Genomic DNA, 24226 nt, shown 5'->3' on the forward strand with positions numbered 1-24226 from the left:
GCTCTTGACACCTGGGAGATGTTTTTTAAACCTATAGCTCTTTGCACTGAGGATATGTCAGATCCAAAATAGAACCCTGGGAATGGACAGAAGAGGGGGCTGTCTGGCCATTCATTCTCTTAGCGATGCGGGAGGCCTCGTCAGGAGGGCGGTAAGGAGCCACCGCCACACAGTTAACTTGAACCAGAAGGAGCAAAGCAGTGGGGGCAGGGGAAGAAGTTCCCCTTGCTTTGACATGCTGCCTTAATGTCACTTGATCTAGACAAGTGTCACTTGATCTGCTGGGAAGTGTTCGCTGAAGGGTACCCAGCCTGTGTGAATGCTTAAGGCCTGTTTGAGGATTTGCCTACACACTCCAGCCACCTCCCCCACTGAGGTGGGGCTTGAATAGAGGACCAGCGGGCTAAGCCTCCCCAACAGCCAGGCACTGAGAAGGAAAAGCAGCCTCTAGCCTGAGCCAACAGCCTGCAGCTATCCAGCTCTTTAACTCTTGCAGTGGCTTTCAGGGGGCTGGGCCTGTGGGCCATGGAAGGAGACAGCTCCTCAGAGCCCTCAGCCTCAGCCTGGGTAGAACTCAGCCCCCTGCTCCTCAGAGCCGTAGGAGATTTCAGGTTCATGTCCAGGAGTAGAATGGCCTCAGGAAAGACAGCTTCATCTTCAGTGGGTGTGAAGCCGCTTTTCTAGTTCCCTTAATCCGCACGCTGCCGCTGCCAGAGCTGCACATGAGCACTGCACAGGCCCACCAGCACTGTCTGCCGGCAGACTGAAAGCTCTGCCCAATGCATGACCTCCTCGCGTTGGAATTACAGCCCTGACTCTGAGGGTGTCTGTGACCCGGGTTGTGTTCTGCTTAGGTGGGAAGTCAAGTGAGACGCTTTCTTTAGGTTGAACACGCAGGTGAGACGTTCGTGTGTTTGCTTTGCCAGTGATCTATACTGAAGCTTTAAGTCACAACGAAAGGAAAGCTTCTCATTGCTCTGCCACCTGACTCTGACTCCCAAAGACACTGGTACCACAAAAGGAAGATAAAGTTGTATGTATTCGTTTTGTCCAGGGGGAAAAAAAAAAGTCGAAACAAAGAGTAGACATTTGAGGCTGTTTTAACCTGAAGAGTCAAATGTTTGAAGCACAGAGGAAATAGCAATGAACAGAAAGGAGGTCAACAAGCATGTCACAGAAAAGGTTACCGTATCCTAACAAAGTAAGAAGCCTCCAAGATTGAGAGAAGGGGAATGGCTGGGAATAGAGGAATCTAGAGGGGTGTGCATCTGAGGACTGGTATCCAGGTGAAAGACGAGGCTGGGGGATAGGACACACTGAGAACTGTTGCTGTAGTGGGACCATATCGTGCCTCCCTGGTCTGACAGTCAGGCTGCAATCAGCCTTTGTCAGAAGTATGCCAGAGCTGTTGCCTAATTCCAAGTGTGGGCCATTGCTTTTCGCTGAGTCATTCTGGGTGGTACTGAGCCGGAACTGGAGCAGATCACGAAGCCACACTCCGGTCACCGTCACCTAGAGCCTTAGAAGGCTTGTTCCTCAAAACAAACCAGTTTGCTTCATGCAGGGACATAGCACCGCTTCCCCGAGCTGCCGTGTGCTGGCTGAGCAAGTTCCCACCCTCAGACCACACTGAATCTGTGTGTGCAAGCACGGCTGCCTGCTGTAGCTGAAAACCAAACTACATATTTCATGCACAACTGGGAGGTCACTCCCTCTTGTGTGCTGTGATGAGGCTGTTCCCATTTGGCCCGACAGAGCAGACTCTGCAGACAGGGAAGAGTGCTGGACCTTAGACTTCTAACCCCAGATATCAATCTGTCGTTGACCAGCAGCCGGCACATGCCTCTGAGGTGGGCGGTAGAACTGCTCTCTGGTGTGCTGCATTGCAGGTGTCTGTGTGCAGTCTGCCCTCACCATGTCTAAGCGCCTACCTACACAGCTACAATAAACTTCCATTCCCTACTCCTCGAAGCCCCCAAAGATCCTGAAGCTCTTTTAGCACAGGGATCTCCAGGAGTAGAACTCACATGAGCCCGTGGCAAGTTGCCTCTGCAGGCATCCATGGTTCAGATCTCCACTCTCAGATATAACAGAAACTACGCCTCTGCTGTCATTGGGTGATTTATGAGGTATGAATTATGCATAGATGGGTAGCGAGAACGGACGGAGTGGTTTGTCCAGCTTACAAAGTCGCATCTCACATAGCTAGTTATCAGCCACCTACACACAGTCCTCCCACTCTTGGCCTCTTGACTGGCCCACTGTGTTCCTCCCTCCCGTTTCACTGTGTCTCATCATAACCCACTTTACCTCCCACAAAGTCCTGCATAACCACCCACCGGGTAATGTCCAAATGGGCTTACCAGCCCATGGCTAGGAGTGTAGGTCTTACATTCAGCCACACCTTGGCTAACATCCAGTTCAGACTAACCATGGAGCCTGACACGGGTAACTTGACCTCCTTCCGCTGACGCCCCCCCATCTGCAAAATAGTGCCGTGGGTATACAATAGTGACGCTAATAATATTCAGCTTCTGAGGCTGTTGCTAGATCAAAGGAGGTAATGTATACCTTGCAGAGTACACTCAGTAGAATCAGCGTACGACTGGCTTCTGCCCGCTCCTCTACTTTTTCATCTGCATGCTTCGGTCCCATTGGACTGTAGCGCATGTCTGAGTGCTCTATAAACATGTCAGCCATGGGGCCACTTACAGCTCCTTGAGAGCGTCATGTTGGCACTAGCTCTCCAGCATGCTGTTCCTTGGTTCTCGCCGCATCCCCTTCCTCTCTGAACTCGCTGGCTACTTTTAAATCACTGCCTCCCTCAGCTCACTTCCCGACTTGAGGCCAAGCCTGTGTTTGTCTCCCTCCTCGGCATAAGTAAACTCCTTAAGGGGCAGGGACTGCCCACCTGTCACAGCGTCAGTCACAGAGAAGGGATCAAAATGTGTCCTCTGAATACAGGCTGGAAGATGAATATAGATACAAGGATATGGGCAGAAGGACAAAATCACGAGGGAAATGAAGCCGCTGAGAACTGGTGATTTGTTACCATGGTGATTTCTGGGTATCTTTTGTTTGAAGGACGGGATGGAGGAAGTCGCTTCATTCTTGTTATTGTTTTTTTTTTTTTTCTTCCTCATCTGAGCTCAGAAGAACAGCTGTACCTAGCAACCTCTTGGGTAGAAACAGACAGGAAGTGATCAGAAACCTCCCCTGGATGAGGGAGGAAGTAGGGACAGAAGCCACAGAGCCCGACCATAAGCTGCCCTTCAAACTAGCCACAAGAGCACGTGGAGAGCTCCTGAAAACTGCAGTTAGAAAGGACACCTGAAGCCACGTGTGAGGGGTAAGGTAAAAACAAGAGTCACCGTGATGTTCACTGTGAGGGAACGAATGAGAATTCACAGGCAGACTTAACCCTTCGCCCAGGTTACTGCCTGAGTACTCTTGATCCGAAGGTTCAGCTTGGGGACACAGGGACCATACTGGCTCCATGGCTCCCTTTGAATCTGTAAGGGAAAGCTCTGGCTTCTTCAAAACCGTCAGCAGCATCACCACTTCCAGTCGAAGCCTCCTTGCTCATCAGCGAGAACACTGGGCCTCGGGGTAGTAAAAGGCCACCCTCCAGGCCACACAGTCACTTGGCATCCACTGGCTAACACCACCACTCGCAGCCTTTCTGTAAAGCAAGAGCCCAGTACTGAGATACTAAGATGTCGCAGACACTTAGGAAGCAACCTACCTGTCCCTAGGAGATGTCTAAATGCAGAGTGTCCCACTCAAGAGACCTCATGGCGTAGTGTTTAGGAGCTACAAATGCAGAAACGTGGACTTGGGTCCAAGGCTTACAGACTACATCATCCAGGCAAGTGCCTCGTTTCTGTTGGCCCGATCTGTTCCTTACCTGAGATGCCTGGGCCCGGTTGCTCTGAGGACTAAAAGAGACCGTATTTCGAGTGCTGAGAAAGATTGTTTTCTCATTAAGGTGTTCTTCTAACTCATGGTTGTTTTCTTTCTCACAGCTTGGTGGCCAGTGATAGAGGGACAGGGACATATGCCCCAGATCCAGGCTTGATTTCCGTGTTACATTTACTTCCTCCTTGCTCCTTTAAGCCCAGGTATAGGCTGTCATAACAGAACGACCATGGCCATTACATGTCTCCCTCTTAAATATAAGGACTCACACATGACAGAGTCCATGCTTCCCCTGCCTGAAGGTTAAAGCTGGTGAATTAGGGTGAATGGCGCCTTCCAGGGTTCTTGCTGTCCTGATGCCACACCATTCCTTAGCCTTCTGGTCTCTTCTCTCTTCCGAGATGGTTTCCCTGAACCACATACCACTCCATGCTGCAGGGAGTAAGAAGGAAGGGGGGGGCTGTCACCTAAAAGATAAAGAACCCGGCGTTTCCACAGCCACTTGCAATCAGCCTACAGGTGAAATGACGTGGAAACAGCTGGATAGACAAAAAGCTGAAGGTGTGGTCTTCAACTACGTGGCCATAGGCTCACTGAAAACTGTCACTGTGCAGTGGCAAGGGCTGTCTAGTGGGATGAGGGACAGCCTGCCACACCCTCCTTCCCGACCTCTTCTGTGACTCGATTAGTATCAGAGATGGATTTGGGCCTCAGGATTGTCCAGACTATTGTGGGGAGGGTGTAAGGTTTTGTTTGTTTTTGTGTTTTAAGACAAGGTTTCTCTGTTATGTCTGCCTGAGTGTCCTGGAACTTGCAGTGTAGACTAGACTAGCCTCAGGATGCACCTGCCTCCGCCTCTGGAGTGCTGGGGTCAAAGACGCGCACCACCATGCTCAACCCAAACTGTATTCTTTCAGGCCTGTGGTAGCAGAATCCTCCAGGCTCCTAATTCTCTGAGACAACACTAAGAATAGTAATAACGGTAATAATAATAGTAATGACAGTAATACACGTGTCACTGTCAGATTACCTTAGTTTACTTATAGATTACCATTTATAATCAGCTAACAGTGTATGTATGTAAATGTATGGTGACTCACAAAACATTTGTTCCTTCTCTTTTGATTGATTTAGTTGTTTTTTTTTTAACTGACAAGGTTTCTGTCAGGCTTCAATCATGTTGTCAGTTGGATTCGCTGAGTCGGTGGCAGCAGCAGCTCCTCCCTCAGAGTAGCCAGTTTGTCACCTCAGATGCTGTTCTCTGAGGGCTGCTGGGAACCAGCGCTGGCTGCCTGCAGGTGGCTCCATCTCCCTCCTTTAATTTCCTCTGGGTCTTGGGCACTTGGCAATCCTAAGTGCAGATCTCTTCTGAAAGACCAAAGGCTCGCACAGCTGGGCTCCGAGGCAGAGCTCCCCCCACCCCTGACCCTGCAGACTCTGTACCGTGAAGAGGTGGGAGGAGGCTGGCTGGAGCCCCCCTCTCTGCCTCCTTTGTCACTGCTCCTTGCTCTCAGAAGCCCCAGAAGCTGAGTGTGCTTTTCCCACTGCCTGGTTTATCAGCATTCACAGCAAAGCCGTGGCTGCTGCAAAGCTTTGAAATTCTAAATCACTGCCCAGTGCAGAGGCTGCTGCTGCTGCTGTGCTCCTGTGGTGTGTGTGTGTGTGTGTGTGTGTGTGTGTGTGTGTGTGTGTGTGTCTGTCTGTCTCTCTCTCTCTCTCTCTCTCTCTCTCTCTCTCAGGAAGTGCCAGCCCGCAGTCCCAGGGGCTGTGAGACACTGGGCTCCCCGTCATTCCTCCAAGGAGATGCGGGTCTCACTTCCAGACTTGCTGTGCAGGGGGTACCTGTCTTCACACCAAAGTTCCATGCCTGTAGATTCTGCTGGGGCTGTTTCCACAACGTCACAACTGTGCTTCAGAGCAAAGGGGCGGACCATACAGACACCACGCCCACTGTCCCATAAGCTCGCTCTATCTGCTGTTTTTCGTGTTTTTTTTTTTTTATTAGACTTCTATGTATTTGTGTGCACGCCTGGGCAAAGCTTCCGTGCCAGCTGTGGCACAGGTGTGGAAGTCAGAGGTCAGACCACCTGGGAGCAGTCACTTCTCCCCTCCAGCTGGGATCAAACTCAGACCCGTGGGCTTTGCAACAGGCATCCTTACTCACTGAGCCATCTCACCCACCCGCCATCTGCGCTTGACTAGAGCCACTGCATTAAAGAGAAGAAAAAGAGTCCACTGTTTTTCTAAAGGCGGAGGCTCATGCAGAACCAGCCATGTGGCCAGGAACCTCCATGGTGACTGGAGAGATCTGCAGAGCAAGTTTTTGTTCTGCCTGAGAAGGAACCTCCTGGATGCACATTCTCCTTCTTCCTATAGTAGGGGCGTTGGTGATGCCCGTTCAGACAGCCGCTTGGTGCTGCTAATGTGTTTGCTTGTGTCTATGCCAGGTGACACTGTGACCCCCTGGCCCTCCGCCAGTCCCGCTCCAACTGTTACTAAAACAGAGGAGGCCAGAGAGCCAGGCTTTGCCACCGAGTCCCAGATGTGACGCTGGCCTCCCTTGTCTCTGTGCTAGCTTGTGAATAGAAGCCCATGGTTTTGTTTTTGTTTTCCTGTGGTGGTTTCCACAGAGCATGGGCAGAGTGGTGGAAACATGCTTGACTGGCTATCAGACGTCTCCAGAACACTGTTAGCATTTCAGGAGAGGTTGCCCCTCCTCTGCTCACCAGGATTCAAGAAACCTAGCTCTAAAGTCAAAGCCAGCTGCCAGCAGGAAAGGGTGAGAGCAAGGAGCATAAGGACAAATCCCCCTGCCTCCACCAACAGCAGCACCGAGAGAGAGAGAGAGAGAGAGAGAGAGAGAGAGAGAGAGAGAGAGAGAGAGAGAGAGAGAGAGAGAGAGCGCGCAAGCGCTGTTAGCCCTTCCCTCCATAGGGCTGACCAGTGCACAGCTCAGCCCAATCCAAGCCCTTACTTCCAGGAGTGCCTGCTTAAGGGCTGTCATTCCTACTTGGGTGGGTTCTCCAAGCACATAGGACTTAGAGCAGAAGCAGGTGCCCCCACCTTGTCTGCCCAGGTCTGACTTGGTTACCCATTTCGTCCTCCAGTTGACTCCGAGCCGCTCTGCTTCCCTGGCCTCAGTCTCTGTGTTCCCCCTGCTTGCTTTGCTGCACAGCTCCTCACCCCACCAAGGGGTAGAAAGCACACTCACTGTTTGTGACAAGTTAGCTCTCGGTGCCTTCTAGAAGTTGCCTCTTACTGTGCTTTGAGTTAGCTGCTCCCCTCCCCTCTCCAGTTTGCTACTTCATTAATACATGACTGTTTCAACTCACAGGCAGATTCAGCTGGGAACGGAAACAAGGGGCGTTTCCTATGAAAGAATTAAGGCAACTTAAACTCATCCTCAGAGTGGTGCTTTCTCACAGTACAGTCTGCGTGCAGACAATCTGAGCAGTGAAGTCAGAAACTAAGAAAGCACATTCTGCCATGGTGCCGTCACCTGTGGTGATTTCAGCCTGTCCCCCTGAAGCCATTGCAGGCACTCATTCCACAGCTGGAAGGGCGGGTGCCTCTCAGACACAGAGCACTGCTTCAGAGTACCGATCAGGTCCGGTTTCTCCTCCGCTTACCACTCTGTCATAGACATAACTTATAAATTCACCACCGCTCACTAAAAGGGCGCATATTTTCTAATTTCCCAAATGATAAACAGCATTTCATAAAATCTCTCTTAGCACAAACTCACAGGCCAAGAGGCCAGCTGGTTTTAAAGCCCCTTGTTGACATTACCAGTCTGGTGTTCTCAAGGCTCTAGACGAACCCCCAGTCTCCACAGCACTGCAGGGGCGCGCTCATTTCAAGGGACCCTCTGTCCCCGTTGGGTAGAGCGTTCATCTGTGAGTTTAATTACTAATTAAATCACTTACTGGCCTAACCTGGTTCTCGGATTGCTGTGGAAAGCGGCACTTCCCCTTGAGTTTCAGAGCTCTGTGCTACCAGTAGTGTTCCCTCATTTCCTGCCTCATTGGTTTGCCTTATCCTTATAAATCCACTGTTAAAACAAACGTCTACAGAATAAACATGTATGTAGATGCTGATAACAGAACCACTCACTCGAGGAAGTAGCCAGGATGTCCATAGTTCCTAAACGGGCGAGCAGCTTACGACACAGTCATGCAATGAGAGATGTTTAGTGATTAACGGAATGATACTTCAATATAGTGTTACATCACTGCCGGGTGAATGGATCTTAAATGCGTTATGCCCTAGTGAAAAGTAGAAAGAAACCAAGGTTGTATATCATGTGATTGAATCCATACCAACTATCCAGAATAGGCAGATCCATAGAGACCCAGGGTAGGCTAGAGAGGTGTCGGGGAGCTGGGGATCCACGGGTGGTTGCTCAGTGCATGCGGTTTCTCTGAGGGTGGAGTGCGTTCTGGAACTCTGGAGTTAAATAGCAGTAATGGTGACTTCATACAACCCCTTAAAACCGACTCTGCCACACTGTTCTGTGACCTGGAAGAGTTGGGGGAGGTAGGGTGCCCCGTCTCTCCTGAATCTCTTCGTCCAGACAGGGTTAATCACTCTCGTTTATGTCATCGAGTTCTCCTTCTGTCAACTCAGAGATCCAAAGCAAACTGGGAGCAAGAAATATCCCCACCCTCTGTCTGGAACCCCTCCATGATTCCCTGTTAGAACTTCATTGGGCCATTTAGGTCTGGGAGCCCATCCAGTGCCGGGCTGGCTGACAGCACAGCAGTGTTAGCACTCACCCTCGGGGGCTCACGCTCCCCTGCACTGCGTGCCTTCAGAGCTCCAGGCACTGCGAGTGGGAAGGTGTACAGGAGGAAAAGACGCAGTTTCTCAGCCTGGGGGTGACCTACACAAACAACACCAGAGTCAATTCCGGGCGCCAGGAATGCGCCTCTCTCCAAATGCGCCCGTGGTGTTCCGTGAATGATTCGTTTCATCCCATTGCTGTGCAGGGTGGGACAAGATCTGTCCCCGTTCCCTCAAAGCCTTCGCAATGACCACAGATGGGTGATCCAACAGCCAGACACTTAACTGTTTCTGAAGTAAAGCTTTGATTTGATGCGTTAGCAGGTCCCGTCTTCCGGCCACTGCGTGTGGCCGTGTGGTCAGTACCTGCATTGTGCACACTCCCCCTGTCGCATAGCCTTCTCACCTGAGAGGCTACAGAATGGTAGAAGGTCCATTGGTGGGGACTTTCCTTCACAGCACTCTACCACGAGCACATGTGCCTTTTGTGTTTGCTTGGGAGTGGGGCAGGTTATGTGAACATTTCCCTTCGTGAGGTAATTGGCCTGTGAAGTGAATCATGCCTTAAATGCAATGGGAGAGCTCATTTTTATACCAAGGAAACTGATGCCGCCTCCTCGTGGCGTGTATAAATACCCTTGCCACAACTAGGAAAGATGGGGAAATTGGGGGCTGCTTTAGTTTCGTCAGCTCAAATAGTCATTAAGATGCCAAACCACGCCAAGGAAGAGGTGAGTCACTGTACCCCGTGGTTCCCGCACCTCCATAGACTCCACCATGTGGAGTGTAGATGGGAGACAGGCAGCGTGGCTGACAGAGGGACTGTGCTCTCTCTGCCCCTGGAGGTGGTATCAGTAGGGGTCCTTCCCTAAGACTACACACACACACACACACACATACACACACACACACACACACACACACACACACACACACACACACACACACCTCACCCCGCCTCAAGGTTTACCTTTGTGTGAACTTGGCAGGGCTCTGTGGCACAGAAAGCACCTTTGTTACAGGGGTCCTGAGTGCTGGACATGGACTCTAGTTACCTGTTGTCACCTTTCGTCCCCACCCTGAGCTCAGCTGTGGACACAATCGCCAACCTCTCTATTCTGCCCCACCCCCACCCCTTATAAAGTGCAAGAACATAACAGTCCCCATGTTCAGGGGCTTAGAATTTGGCGGGATTGCATCGCCCAGTCAGTGCAGTGCAGTGCCTGGCATACGTGACCACTTCTGATGTTGGCTGTGACTGCCAGGAAGTGGAGCCACCATCTCCCCAGCGCCCCGTCCCATAGCTAGGCATTCTTCTTCTGCAGGCTTCAGACAGCATCCGTGTGTTTGCTCACCATTCCGAGGGCCATAAGCCAGCACATAGCATGAGCGAAGTCTATCCAGCAAGGCTGAGCTCAGGGTATCCTTGCTAGGGAAGAATCAGTTTCCTAACCCACACAGGCTCGTTTGATCAGTCTCAGCTGCTTCAGTTTGCTGTGGTTCTGGAACTGACGTCCCAGCTCCCTGCTCTCTGCCAGCCATGAGCATTAGCACTGGGGATCCCCACGAGTCTGGCCACGTGGTAAGAGCTGCAGTAGAGAAGATTCTCACTTTGAACGCTTCAGCGTTGCGTGTCCGGGAAGAGCCATCGCCCCCAGGGCTTACTTGATGAGGTCAGCTCATGGGGACACTGTCTTTCTTAAGGTTGCCTACACCAGGTCCCACACCCTACCACAGGAGTGACTGGCTCATTCACACACCCCAGAGAGTGTACAGGGAGTTGGAAGGTAGCTTACAGTTCTCCCCACCACAGCACAGCCTCAGCAGGGCAAGGGACATCTCACTTCTTCCTACGAGCTGGCAGCAAGTAGATTTCCCCAGTGGGCAGAGCGCTGTGCTGTGCTGTGCTGACGCCGGGTGGACCCAGCACCAAGGCTGTCTGAGCCTCGGCCCCCAAGGTCTCAACAGTTGCACAGTGCAAACCCAGCTGTTTCTTTTCTTCGCCTTAGGACCGCCTCGAGTGCTTACGTAACCAAGAGGCACCAAGGTGGCCCTGCTTTTTCTCATCCTCCTAATTCCTAGGACCTCTCTGACTGTACCCAAGAGACAGAGACCTGTAAGGTGCCGGGGTCCTCCCTGCATTCTAGGAAGAAGGAGCACCCCATCGTGCAGGACCGAAAGGTGCTGGGAATCAGGAAACTTGGACGGCAGGTTCTGTTTCCGGCTAACACTGCTCTGGCCATGGTGCTCAGCTGTCTGAATGGGGCTGCAGTTATGTGCAGGAGTCTTATACTAAGCTGCCCTGACTCCTCAGGGTATGCACTGCCTCTACTGAGAATCTAGTGAAGTCCCTTAAGTCAATTCTGTGGGCGTTTCTGATTTTACCAGCATCAAAAGCCGTGTGCCAGGAACTCTGCCCTTCAGTCACCTCATTCACTGCGCTCGGCCTCCTCCTGCCCTCTCCAAACCATTGCTGTTCATTAAGAGGGCTGTTTATTCCAGAAGCTGTCGGCTTTTGCCTTTGTCCCTGGCATGTGACCCACAACTGTGCTCTGAGTTCTCCGTTGCCTGTGCGTACCTTTGTCCAGACCCTGTCCTTTCCTTATCCTCCCTTGTCAGATTTGCCCAGGAAAGGGCGGCGCCGGAGTGGCGGAGAGTGAGGCAAGTCACTTCAGAGTTCTGACAGTCAGTCTTCACTCACTGAGCAGAAGTGAGAGAGCCTCACTGGTCCTTTCCCAGGCCTGGGCTGCCCTCGAGGCTCTCAGGGTGTGCAGGAGGGGGATAGGGATGGGGAACTAAGTCTAAGCCTGTCATTTAAGGGTAGTCACAGCCTTCTCTGCTGAGAATGCTGCTACTCACTGGCCTTTTCCCTAGTGTGCGGCAGAGAACGGGGTTTGCCAGCGTGGCTAGTGTTTTCATCCGGGCTTTGTTACCCAGCTCAGCACAAACCCGGAGGTCCGTACATACCCAGCGGCTGTAGAACTTGATCATGAGCATTGCTCTTGGATTGGCAGCTGAGGGAATGGAACCTCCTCGTTGTTTATGTACCCAGCCTCAGAAGTTGAGAGTGTGTACTCACGAAGGCCCACCTCAGGTCAACATACCTCACCCAGGCTAGCTCTCGAGACCCCCAGTACCGCAGGGCACCCTCTGTCCTAGAAGAACCGTGTGGAGGATTGGAGGCCACACCATAACAGCAGTATAAAGTGATCGTATCTGCTGTGCTCATGGGAGGAGGGCGTGGCCGTGCTTCACTGTCTAGCAGCTCTTCCCCAGTTGTGTAATCCTGCTAGCGCACTAGAAAAGTTCTGTGGGACTACATGAATTTAAGGAGGCTGCTCTTTCTTATAGGTAAAATAGAAACAGGGGGTGCTGGGGATTTAGCTCAGTGGTAGAGCGCTTACCTAGGAAGCGCAAGGCCCTGGGTTCGGTCCCCAGCTCCAAAAAAAAAAGAACCCCCCCCAAAAAAAATAGAAACAGGGGCCCTTGGCTTCCAGAGGGATTGAGAAACGGGGGCTATGATCTGGATATCCTGACTGTTCACACGGGATCAGGTTAGTCCAGATGCTTCTCTGCCAGCTCTTCCAGACACGGACACATGGACTAGGTACATGGATGCAGTTGGTGTCTTACTAGTCAGGACTCCAGGACCCCAGTGTTTTCAGAGTGACACTGACCGTGCTGTACAGTGACCCACAAACCAAAAGCAATAGAATGTTTAGTATACTCCATGTTGGTGGCCACGGAAACCACTGCACAAAACCAAGAGAGATTCATATTTAGTCCAAAGGCCCAGAAGTTTGCATCATGGCGAGGAGCCTGTTGACAATGAGTGCAGTCTGTGTAGCGTCTCCTGACCAGGACTGCTCAGGCTGCTGGGCCACAGGGAGAAGACCACAAGTTCTCACACCGATCATCGTGATCGGCTCTTAGTGTCTGTATTATTCCTCATTTCTGTCATGGCTCCTGATTCTTCGTTTAAGTCAGTCAGAATAGAGTGAGGGCGACCTGTGTAGAAGCATAGTTAACTCCAAATGTCAAGTGCATGCAACACATTCCCGCCACAGAGATTATTTTCTCCAAAATAATGTCCTGTGATTGTTTCTGTCTATTCAGTTGACATCTGTAGAAGGCTTAGCTCCATTCCTGGCTTGGAGGATGTGCAGGACTGTGAAGCCGCAGACCAGCAGCCAATCCCTGACTTCAAGGGATTATGTCTTTCCCTGAAACGGCCCGCACTGTGGATCGGGTGTTACACTGTGGGACTCTTTTCGGGGACTTTAGAATGTTGTCTTCTTTTGTTTGGTGAGATTAGATGTCCTGTTTTCTGCAGGAGTTCGAATAGGGGTGGCTTTGTTGCATTAAAAAGATGGTTTGGACTGAACGTTCTCACGTTCTCATTGGTTTTGGGTTTTAGAGGAAATCAGCATTTCTCCCAGGTGACAGCAGTAACACTGGAGCCAAGGGAATTGCTTGTTAAGGAGGCCATTCTGTGCATTGTAGGATGTTGACAGAACCATGTCCTAATCCCACGTGATGTACAAGTGCCCCTTTCCTGAGTTTTGGTAACTGAAAACATCTCCAGACATTGCCTACCATGTCTCCTGGTGGACAGAGCTGGCAGATGTGAGTGTGACCCTGTGACTCGAGGCTCCTCAGGTCCCCTGCCTAAGCAAATTGGTGAAATCCCCAAGAAAAAACACACTTGGCACAAGTATGTTCTGGCTGGCCCTTGCCAAAGCTCAAAGCAATGTTCTACCACGGAAGAGTTCAGATAAAGTGAGTGAGGTCTGCCGTCTGGCGGAGTAACAGCAACGGTGATGAAATACCTCAGGCGAGCATGCCTTGAAGATCATTTCCTGTTGGGAACGTGTTAACATCGTTCATTGACCATAAATGAGGGAGCATCTTGGACGCAGTGTGCTGGGAATTAAACTCAAATGATTTATGAGGAAATGGGTTCCAGATTTGGTGACCTCGGCTCAAGTAGTAGGCGGCTGCCTGACAAACATTCCCATTCTCAAGAACTTGAAGTCGACTCACCAAGCATTTGCTGAAGTATAGGTTGTGAGGGCTCTGTGCACTTCCATGCCCTGGTCTAGACGAGCTCAGTGCTTAGGAACAGCCACCAGGTATCTCCTCACTCCTGTGACAGCTCCTACATGGCCTTAAATCTCTTCCTGAGCTGCACCAGCCCTGCCTTCCCCAGAGAGTGTACGTTATTATACATGATGCCATGTGGTTCTTATTTGACTCTTTGTTCCCAAAAGCTACTTTTCAGAGTCTTGGCAGGGACACTTACAAGTTCTCTCTGCCCCCTGTGCACTTATAGTAGTAACATTCATTATCTTTCCTGTATGTCTGAGTTCTCACTTAATCACCTACATGCCAGTAACATTAGAAAATGCAGAACAGTGGTGGTACACGTCTTCCAGGACAGCCTGGTCTACATGGTGAATTCCAGGACAGCCAGAGCTACATAGTGAGACCCTGTCTCAGAAAAAGGGGGATGAGGTCAGGGGAAACAGGACATACTATTTATGAAAGTCACTGGGAGAAAGGTTAGATTTAATACAGAGAGAAAGAAAAATAAAGAAATATAACACAGTACAGATTTTTCATTCATCCGGTTGTTACTTATTCAGTAATTACTGTGTGCTGGGCAATGGCAGTATAGAAGAAATGGACTTTTGTCCATGGGGCAATGGGACAAGTAGACAGGCCATCTTTTAATGTGGCACAGTGGGTTCCAAGCTGAGGGAAACCATAGAGGCCAGTGGGCACTTAAGAAAGGTACTACTCGGGGCTGGGGATTTAGCTCAGTGGTAGAGCGCTTACCTAGGAAGCGCAAGGCCCTGGGTTCGGTCCCCAGCTCCAAAAAAAAAAAAAAAAGAAAGGTACTACTCCATTGGAAAGCGGGGGGGGGGGGGGGGGGTGTATCTGAGAAGGCTTCACAAAAGAAGTGATATCTTAACTGGGACATGATGGATTTCTTGCTTGTCCAGAAGAAAGGGCAGGTATGGTCAAGGCCTATCCCCAGGCAGGAAGGTAAGAGCTGAAGCAGGAAAAATGAAGTAAACAAAGCAGCCCTGAGGATGTCCCTCAGGATTCTGATAGGAGCAGCTGGATCTTTGGGGATTTGCCAAATGAGGAGCCCTGGGAAGGCAGGTGAGAGGAGGGTGGGGTAGCATGGCTCAGCCTTTCCATCCACCACTACCTCTAGACCATAGCAATGCTCTTTCTAAATGAGCATTTAAGAATGTCAAACTCCAATAGAAAATTGAAATGCTAATTAGCAGCCTTAAGTGCCTCTGCTTCTGGAGGCTATCATGACAGCCTCTGGTTCTGCCCAGTTTTACTTTCCACACAGTAACTACTTCTTGGTTTTAATACTGATCAACCTTTCATGAGTAATAAGTGCACACAGTGGGGGTGTCTGGTAAATAGTCCTTGGACTGCATCCTGGGCTGTCCAGCTCGCCCAGTGTCCTCCTCAGAGGGCGCTGCATTGGAAGGGTTTGCTCTAGTGTTGAAAAGCTCACGTTACTGTTCATACTAGTTTTTGAGGTGACTAAAGAAAAACATAAGAGATTGGTGGGCTGTCTTTGGGCAGACACATGATAGTGTGGAATTTTTCAGGAGCACAGGCCTCATCGAGGGAAGTTGTACCTGGTGAGTAAGCATTGTTCTCTGTGCTCACCCAGAGCCTGAGGAACACTGTGTTTGGCCGAGAACTGTGAGATCCCTTCTAATTCTAGCCTTTGGCCCTATTTTAGTCGGCCTGATGGGTCTCCAGTCTCCCTGTCAGAGCAGCCAGGAAGCATTGCATGTTCAAGAGCCTCCTTTTTCTTCCACCAGGAGCTTGGATAATGGGCTGTGTGCAATGTAAGGATAAAGAAGCAGCGAAACTGACGGAGGAGAGGGACGGCAGCCTGAACCAGAGCTCTGGGTACCGCTATGGCACAGACCCCACCCCTCAGCACTACCCCAGCTTCGGTGTGACCTCCATCCCGAACTACAACAACTTCCACGCAGCCGGGGGCCAGGGACTCACGGTCTTTGGGGGTGTGAACTCCTCCTCTCACACCGGGACCCTGCGTACTAGAGGAGGGACAGGTAAGTCACCGGCCGGCCGACAGTCAGGATAGCTGAGAGCATGGCTGTGTCCTTTCAGAGCCGTCCTTGGGTGTGGATGGGGTGGTTGCAGGCATGCCACAAATGTGTGGTGGCGGTTGGAGGACAACTTCCAGGAGCTGGCTCCCTCCGCTCATGGGATCTCTCCAGGGATCAAACTCGGACCATCAGCAGACGCCTTTACCCTCTGAGCCATCTGGCCAGCCCTTTGGCAGGGCTCCTAATTATGTTGGCAACCATATATGTTGACTCCAGTTGACTCACTTTAACTAAGGTTTTAGTCAACTTCATGCATCTTCTGCCATTCAAAACAAAAAGCCCAAGTTGAACATCAAAGATCCCGGCTTTTCAGGAGCCAGAGACCTCTTGTTACTGCCCGGAGAGTGGCTTTGGGGTACAGGGGCAGGAGGTCTCTTGTTACTGCTCTGACAGTTCTGCAGCAGAGGCCTCAGAACCAAGTCTGGGGTGTACCCGAGTCTCCCCACCCTTCGGCCACTTCCTGCTGCCGTGGTTATTTGGCAGCATGTTCCTCATTTCCCTCCACTCGACGGTATTCCAGCCTGGTCAGCCCACGAGTTCTCATTCATCGCTGTATTCTGTTGTTACATCTGTTGTTCTGCTTTTTGTATGACTTTTCAGACAGACCTTCACTTTGTAACCCAGGCTGTCCTCAGACGATTAACAATCCCCCTGCCTCAGTGAGCATTGGGAATATAGTCATGAAATACCATACCGGCTGTGTGTGCTCAAAGCTGAACTTTGTGTGCCAAGACCATTTCATGTTCTCTCTTCCCTTCCTCCCCCAAGGCTCCTTTTCTTTCACGCCACAGGGGTGGGATCCACTGCCACATCTATTCGCTGACTTAGCTAGTCCTCTATAACAGATCTGGCTACATTCTCACACACGTTTCCTACAGTTCTTATAAATTGTCTCATGTATTTGTAGTCTTCCAAATACTCTCCCAGTGTGGGGACCATGGTAACCAGATATTTGGCATTATTTGTTCCAAAACTGTTTATTACAGAAGTTTAAAAGAATGTAGCGTCTCTCGGCTCATCTAGGGACAGATGCCTCGTGTCTGCTCTGACAGCTTATCATGTCTTTTTACCCAAAGAGTTGACACTGCTGAGGCTGGGGCCCTTTCTCTGTGTACAGCTTATGTGGTAGAGTTGGAAGAGACTCCTGACCTGTGGCCTTTGGACACTGTCCCTTCTTACACTCCGCTGTCAGTGTCTGTCCTGAAGATCAGTGTCCGTCCTGTAGAACAAACCCTGTGCTCAACCCTGTGCTACAATGGCACTAGCTTACCCTCAAATCCAGCCTTCTATAAGACCCTCACCAAATCTCCATGTCCTGTGCCCCCCACCCCCGCCTCCCAGGTGCCTGTAAAGGAAGCAGCAGACTAGTGCCCTCAGTCCTTAGAAGATATAGAAGACAAAAGAGAGCCAAAGTAGACTGCACACACACACACACACACACACACACACACACACACACACCTCCACTGTGAGAGGTATTGTTGAGAGTTTTATGTTTGCTGACTCTTAATTCAGCAGACATAAGCCTCAACCCTGTTCATTCATTCATGAAGACTGCATGTGAATCCCGAGTGAGTGAACACGTCTCATCCATTAAGGTGGCCAGCATGAATCCTCAGATAGTCTTCATGGAAGAGGCCATCTGACTCCTTGTAGTCTTTGAAGTTTAAAATGCAGTGCCCTGGCACTGGAGAGGCTAAGTGCCCTGGCACAGGGGTTAAGAACCCTTACCGCTCTGACAGATGACCCAGGTGCTGTTCCCAGCACCTCGCGTCAAGGGCTCAGAACCACTTGTAACTCCAGAGGGATCCAGTGTCCTCTTCGGGTCCCCAAAGGCTCTAACACATATGGTGCACACAGACAAAAAGCACAAATGTATAAAAAGTATATATATTTTCAAAAGGCAGAGCCCTGGGATATTAGCAGATGGTCCATCCTCAGGTGGTTTGGTTGCACTGTGTGCCCTGGGCTCTCTGGAGGCCTTGCCGTCCCCTAAGGTGGAGAGCTGCCTGCATCTTCTCCTGCCTGCTTTGCACCCTCCTCCATCTGTAGTGCAGAAACCCTCAGTGATGGAGCAGCAGGGTAGGAAGGACTGTCTGCCACAAGGAAAGATGGCTTGGTTCTGATATTTATTATAAAAGAAGAGACATCAGTTAGTGAATATGAAGTCGGAGTAGACATGAGCGTAGAGGCCCCACGTTTTGCTTTAAGCCAGGCTCCTGTACTCTCAGGGAAGCCTTAGGAAAGGAAAGGCTCTGAAGGAGCCCTGCTCCACGGTCAGGACGTCCACAGGGGAAAGGTAAGTTCTCCCCCGCTCTTCTGATCGCCTTTCTCCCCGGCCATGGCGGCGATCTCCACAGCAGCGGGGCACTTGGGAGAGAGGAAACCAGGTGCTAATAAGCCCTCATAGCAGGCACTTTGAAATGTGTGGAAATCAGAAGGAGAAGCCAGATTACAGGAAATTAAAAGCTCCCTCTAGTTATCGCATCCTGTGTAGCAACCACAAAACTTGGCAGCTTTCACAGTACCTACATTTGTGATCTCACTGTTACCCGTGTTTCTGAATCTGGGAGGGGCAGCCTGGTTGGATGCTGCCAGCTGGGTGTGCTGGCTGCAGGGTTCGATCGAGTGAACTGCTTCCTCACTCACACGGTGTGGGCAGGATCCCTGGCGGGGGGTGAGCCAGTCTGTTGTCATGCTGGCGTGGCACACTACTTAATCTGAGTCTATAAGGAATATGACAGTAGAGAAGTCACCAAAGATGTATCACACTGGAGACGTCTGTCCCTTTTGTGTACTGTGTTAAGTAACTCCAGTCACTATGTTCCTAAGGGAGGGAGGACTGCACAAGGACACAAGAACCCAGGCAGGAGTCACTGTGCTCTGCCCCAGAATTCTGCCTACCACGTGGGGCTAGCCCTAGACGGAGTGGAATGCTGGGCAGATTTTGCTGTTGATAGGAAACTTCTGGAATGTGGGAAGGCCCCTGAGAGTCGGCAGATGAGAGGACCTAAGATGGACGTGAGAAAGAGGGAGTAGATCGTGTGCGGGGAGGGAAACGCAAGGCAGAGGAGCTAAGGGGGCCGAAGTCTAGGCAGCGAGACCCCAGAGCTGAAGGCCACTACCACAGCTGCGGGCAGGTAACAAGGGCAGTGCAGCTTCACCTCGGGTCAGCATTCGGAGACGTCTCGACATCCCCAGGCCGCAGAGCGAGGCTCTTCCGTCCACTGCTACCTTATGCGAGGGCTGAAAGAGGGTGATGCATTTACCCAGGCCTTAGCACAAGCCTTCGGGAGAAAGGGGTGGGGAATAGAGTGGATCCATGTCTGTCTTTCCTCAGCACTCATCCAGAGTCCCAGCCCCCTCTACACGGACCATGTCATAAAGCCAGCCATGGTGACACTGTATTAATTACACTACCTCAGTATGTTTACTAATGCTGTCTAAGTGTAGGCTTTTAAGGATGAGACTTTAACAAAAATGTGATTTCTTAGTATTCCCTGTATAATGATCCCCGCCCTTTTTTGGCAGGAGTGACACTATTTGTGGCACTTTATGACTATGAAGCACGGACAGAAGATGACCTGAGTTTTCACAAAGGAGAAAAATTTCAAATATTGAACAGCTCGTAAGTTTGGGCTGGGGGAGGCGAAGCACACGTGCCGTTTGGCTTGGGGGAAGGGTTCGTTCTTGTGACAAATACATCTGCTGTCTGAAGGTTAGGAAAGAAGTCATTCGCTCATAGCAATCCAACTGAGTGACTTGGTGACAGAGCGCAGTACTACATGGCACTCTAAAGAGGACAGCAGAGTCTTTTCAGAATCTACTTCTACGTGTGTGTGTGTGTGTGTGTGTGTGCGCGCGCGCGCGCGCGCGTGCCCGTGCACTAGTATATGTCAAGCAATCAGGTGTCCTCTGTCACTTAGAGGCAGGTCTCTCCTGGAACCTGGAGTGCTGGGTTTCAGCTTGGCTGGCAGCCAGCAAGCTCAGCAATCCTCCTGCCTCTACCCTCAGGCCTCCCCTCCAGGACTACAGTTACTGGTTTGTGAGAGCATACCTGACTGGTGACTTGCTGCAGGGGTACAGATTTGTGAGCAAGCACTCTTAGCCACTGAACATCTCTCTAACCCCAGGGTCCTTATTTTCACATTTTAGTAAAGATCATAAAAGCACCCCCCTCCCCCAGAAAAATCCACATTCTCAAGTGACTGACACACAGCTTGGGTGCCAGAGTCACGTGCTGTCTGCTCTGAGGTGATCTCCGTGTTCAGCTGTGGGCACTGGCAGAGGCCTCACTTCTCAGACTAGCAGCCCCATCCCCTACTTTTCACAACTGTGAAGCCTCTGGAGATGGTTTCCAGAGTGAAAATATGGGAATATCTGTGCTCCGAGAAGAAAGCAGAGGCCTTTCGCCCCCTCGAGAATGTGGCCACCAGGAAGCAGACACCTGTGCCTCCGCTTTCTGTAGATGGCACAGCATCACCTCTCTCAGTCCGCATAGATGAGGGAACCCAAGGAAAATCACTCCCAAGAAGATGGTAGTGTGGTGCCTCGGCCCCTCAAGCGTGTTGGCGTGTGCTCCCCACTCATTGGCATAGACTGCCATGAAGACGGGCACCTGGGCCGGGGCTGTGTGTTGTGCTGCCTGGAAGTCTGATTGTAGTTTCTTCTCTGGCTGAACGTCAAGGCAGTTGAAGGACTTGAAGCTTGGCCCTTCAGCTCCCTCTAAAAAAGAGGCACCTAGGGGCAAGGTAAGAGGTAACCACACTAAGATAAAGAGGAGGGGCGTGGCCATGGGGAACTCCTTGTAACCTCAAGAGTATCTCCAGGGGAGGCCTGCCCTTCCCCAGGGTGCCCCTGGCTCTCAGCTCTGCACTGAGAACCAACCAGCTTTCAACAGCAAAACCCCCATACCTCCAGACACACCAGTAACTCTTCTAAATGTCAGCAGACACTGTCTGCACAAAGCAGGAGACTTTTCACATCAGGAGCGATTGTCCTCACCGAAAGAGGGATGGGTGTGTTTTGTTTTGTTAATTTATTGAAATATGTGGCAGAAGTGCATATAACCATGCCTGGTGCTAGTTTGTACAACAATGTATCTACTAACTCATTGTTTGCAACTTCACACTCGAAAATGTAAAAATTGATACATTTATGTTACATGTGTCTTAGCACAGTTTTTAAGACCAAAATTGACTGTATTGTCCCAAATTAAGCCTGTCTGTGCAGCCGGCATTTCCTCCCCCTCCCCCTCCCCCACTAGAGACCTCCTGCAGACGCAGGAGTTTTTAAAATAGTAAACATCTGCCGTTTATTGGAAGCGCCTTATGCACTGGCCATGTGCTAAGTTGGGGCTGCTGTCGCTTATTCTTCCCAGCACCTGTCTGAAGTATGTTCCATGACATCTGAGAGCACAGGTTAGGGGGCTGCCCAAGTGCACAGTCCTAGCAGGTGGCGAAGCCCAGGGTGAGATGCAGGGTTGGGAATTCAGAGTATGGTGTCAGGTGTGACCTTGGAAAAGCCCAGATGCCGCCATCAAAGGCAGCTGCAGCAGTCTCAGTGACTGTGGAAATGGGGAAGGTAGCTGCAGCATCGCAGAGAGGGGGAGTTCGCCTTTGATCCCTTCCCGTTTACCGTTGTTCCTTGTCAGTGTGAGTGTCAGATGAATGCTGCCCGGCAGAGTCTCTCGACTCTGTGTAAAGCTCCCCAGTTTGTACACTGTCCCTTCCATGGCAAGGTTGACTAGAAGCTCGAATCGCTGTAGGCCCAGGAAGTAAGAAGTAGAAGGGATAGAAAAGGGCACAAACCATTCTAGGCACCTGTGCACACTCCTGTAGGCCTGTGTTTTGAGGTCGTAGCCATGGCCCAGTTAGTCACTGACAAAGTCAAGTCCCCTTCATTGCCCTTCGTTACTGAAAGGGTCTACAGGATCAACAAAGCGAATTTTAGAAGAATGTTTAAGGGAGGCATGCAGCTCTCTCACTGTGCATTTTATTTGACTGCATGGTTTTTAATGGTTCCAGAGTCCGTGGTCCTCTGACCCAGTCCTCCTAGAAGAGGACATTGCTAAGGGCTTTTCCTGTAAGAGTGGAATTCTTTGTCCTACGTGGCATTTAAGTACCCTTTTCAGGGTTATGGAAAAGAGAAGTAAGGTTTGTACAGCAGACCGATAGCTATCCTGGAGTCAGGGGTAATAACAGGGAAGGGGATAAAAGCCACAGCACAGAGCAGATGGTGCGAACGAAGGCTCCCTCCCTCCCTCCCCCAGCCCTGGCTCTCAGCTGACAGGAAAGGAATGGGGCTGTCCTCCCTGGGGCAGCTGCCACCCCTCCTCCTGTATGTGCCCCTTCTGACTCCCCTCCCATCAGAAGGGCTCCTTCCAGTGCACACAGGGTTTGGGGTCCTCACTGACCTGTTCGTGGTTCTCAGTGTTAAAAGGCTTGAGCTCACTCTGCACTGTAATTAAGTTCACCGATTCTGTCTCCTGTTTTCACACTTTGCCACTGGTGATTTACCCTCCTTGAAACAGTGTGTCCTTAAAATACAGTCGGTATTTTACATAGATTGAATCATGGTCATGACCCAGGACCTACTGAAAGTTCTTTTCTATCATAATCAGAAAAAAAAAAAAAGTTGGTTTGGTTTGGTGATCGGTTTGCCACTCTTTGTAGCCCTGACTGTTCTGGAACTCACTCTGTAGATAAGATTTGTCTCCAATTCAAAGATCTCCTATCTCTGCCCGCCTCCCCAGTGCTGGGATTAAAGGCATCTGCTACCTCCACCCAGCAGAAAAAAAAATTTGTTTTGATTACCCAGACATGTGATAAAGGTTGTTACAAGAGCCTGTCTTTGAGTAAGAAGCACAGCTGCCAATGCAGGAGGAATCCAGCATCCTGGCTGCACAGCCAAGGCTGGCAAGACACCTCCTGCCTCATCTGACCTCCTAAGTATCTGGCCTCCCAGCACCGGAGCCACAGCCCTGTACGGGACTTTAGGATTAATGACAGGAATGGAGGAACGGGGTGGTCTGAACAAAAACCTAGAAGCCGTTCTCAACCAGGGCCTGGGGTTCAATCATGGGTTTGTTCAGAACAGGATGACAGTGTCTTACCAGGTGTGAGTTAATCGAAAGGCTGGACTATAGGAACCGCAGCTTTACAGGCTGAAGAGACAGCTCAACAGGTCAGGCCCGGGAACCATGCAGAAAGCCTAGTGTAGCACCGCTACTTGTGAGGAAGCAGAGACAGACAGCATTCACTGCTCACCCAGTCCTGCTAAAAAAGCTCCAGGTTCCATGAGAGCCCCTTTCACAAGAAAGAAGAGAGCAACTGAGGAAGATGCCCGTCTTGTCCTCTGGCCTCTGTAGACATGCATACACACTGGCAAGAATACCTGAACAGCATGCCTGCCCCCCCCCTCTCTCTCTCACACACACACACACACACACACACACACACACACACACACACACACACACACACAGAGTAGCTCAAGTGAAGGTTGAGGTCCTGACAGAGACTCTGCTCCACACCAACCCCAGTGCAGCAGGTTTGTGCAAGTGAATGTAGGTCTGTGCAGGTGAATGCAGGTCTGTGCAGGTGAATGCAGGTCTGTGCAGGTGAATGCAGGTCTGTGCAGGTGAATGGGCGCTGCAGGGAATTCCACAGTTCTTGCCTGTTTATTCACCTAACAGAAATGTAGTAGATGTTTTGAATCTCACTGGTCCTCAAAAACCAGCGAGAACTGAGTGCGAGAAAATTGCCACAAGATGTGACGTTTGCCTCATAGTATGTGAGCCTTTGTCATTTGTGTGTCATCCTGTGAGAAAAAAAGAAAAAAGAAAAAGCCATGACCCTCCCTGGCCCAGAAACAGAAGTCCAGAGTGGTGCTGTCTTTCTTCTGAATAACTGTTAGATTCTCATGTGTGGCAAACTATTTCGAAGCCTATGCAACAAGACAGCCAATACTAACTTAAATTGGAAATTAATGCCTCATTAATGCCCAGTCACTTGAACAAGACTGGGCTTGTCCCAGTTTGCACCAAGATGCATTGGCTTCTTGTCAGTGGTGACGACTCGCTGACATCACCTGAAATTGATGCTAGCTTTCCTTTAACTCAATTCAGTTAGAACTAACTTGAGGAAGGTTAGCGCGCCTTGGAAATAAGTCTGTGCCCCCAGCTCCTCATCGTTCTTCCTGGTTTGGAGCATTTCCCATCTGGGGAGACAGGTTACAGCGAAGAACCAGTGGGCCATTTTCATTAATGATGAAATGTCTCCATCTAGTGGAATTTCAGAGCAATAAGCATTGTCACTTAAATAAAGGTAGTGTTAAAAAAAAAAAAGTAGTGT

At 50.6% G+C, this 24226-nt stretch overlaps 1 protein-coding gene across 13 annotated transcripts in view; it reads left to right on the forward strand.

Annotated features, from left to right (window-relative positions):
- Positions 1-24226, forward strand: part of Fyn (FYN proto-oncogene, Src family tyrosine kinase) — a 192019-nt gene that overhangs the window by 124225 nt on the left and 43568 nt on the right. For all 13 annotated transcript variants that reach the window (XM_087596871.1, XM_087596875.1, XM_087596869.1 and 10 more), the window contains 2 exon segments: positions 15558-15815; positions 19404-19500. In XM_087596871.1, coding sequence (XP_087452997.1) covers positions 15569-15815; positions 19404-19500 — 344 coding nt within the window. In that variant the 5' untranslated portion in view covers positions 15558-15568.

Source organism: Rattus norvegicus, chromosome 20 (assembly GCF_021556685.1).
Source record: "Rattus norvegicus strain SHRSP/BbbUtx chromosome 20, alternate assembly SHRSP_T2T, whole genome shotgun sequence".
Taxonomy (NCBI): Eukaryota; Metazoa; Chordata; class Mammalia; order Rodentia; family Muridae; genus Rattus; species Rattus norvegicus.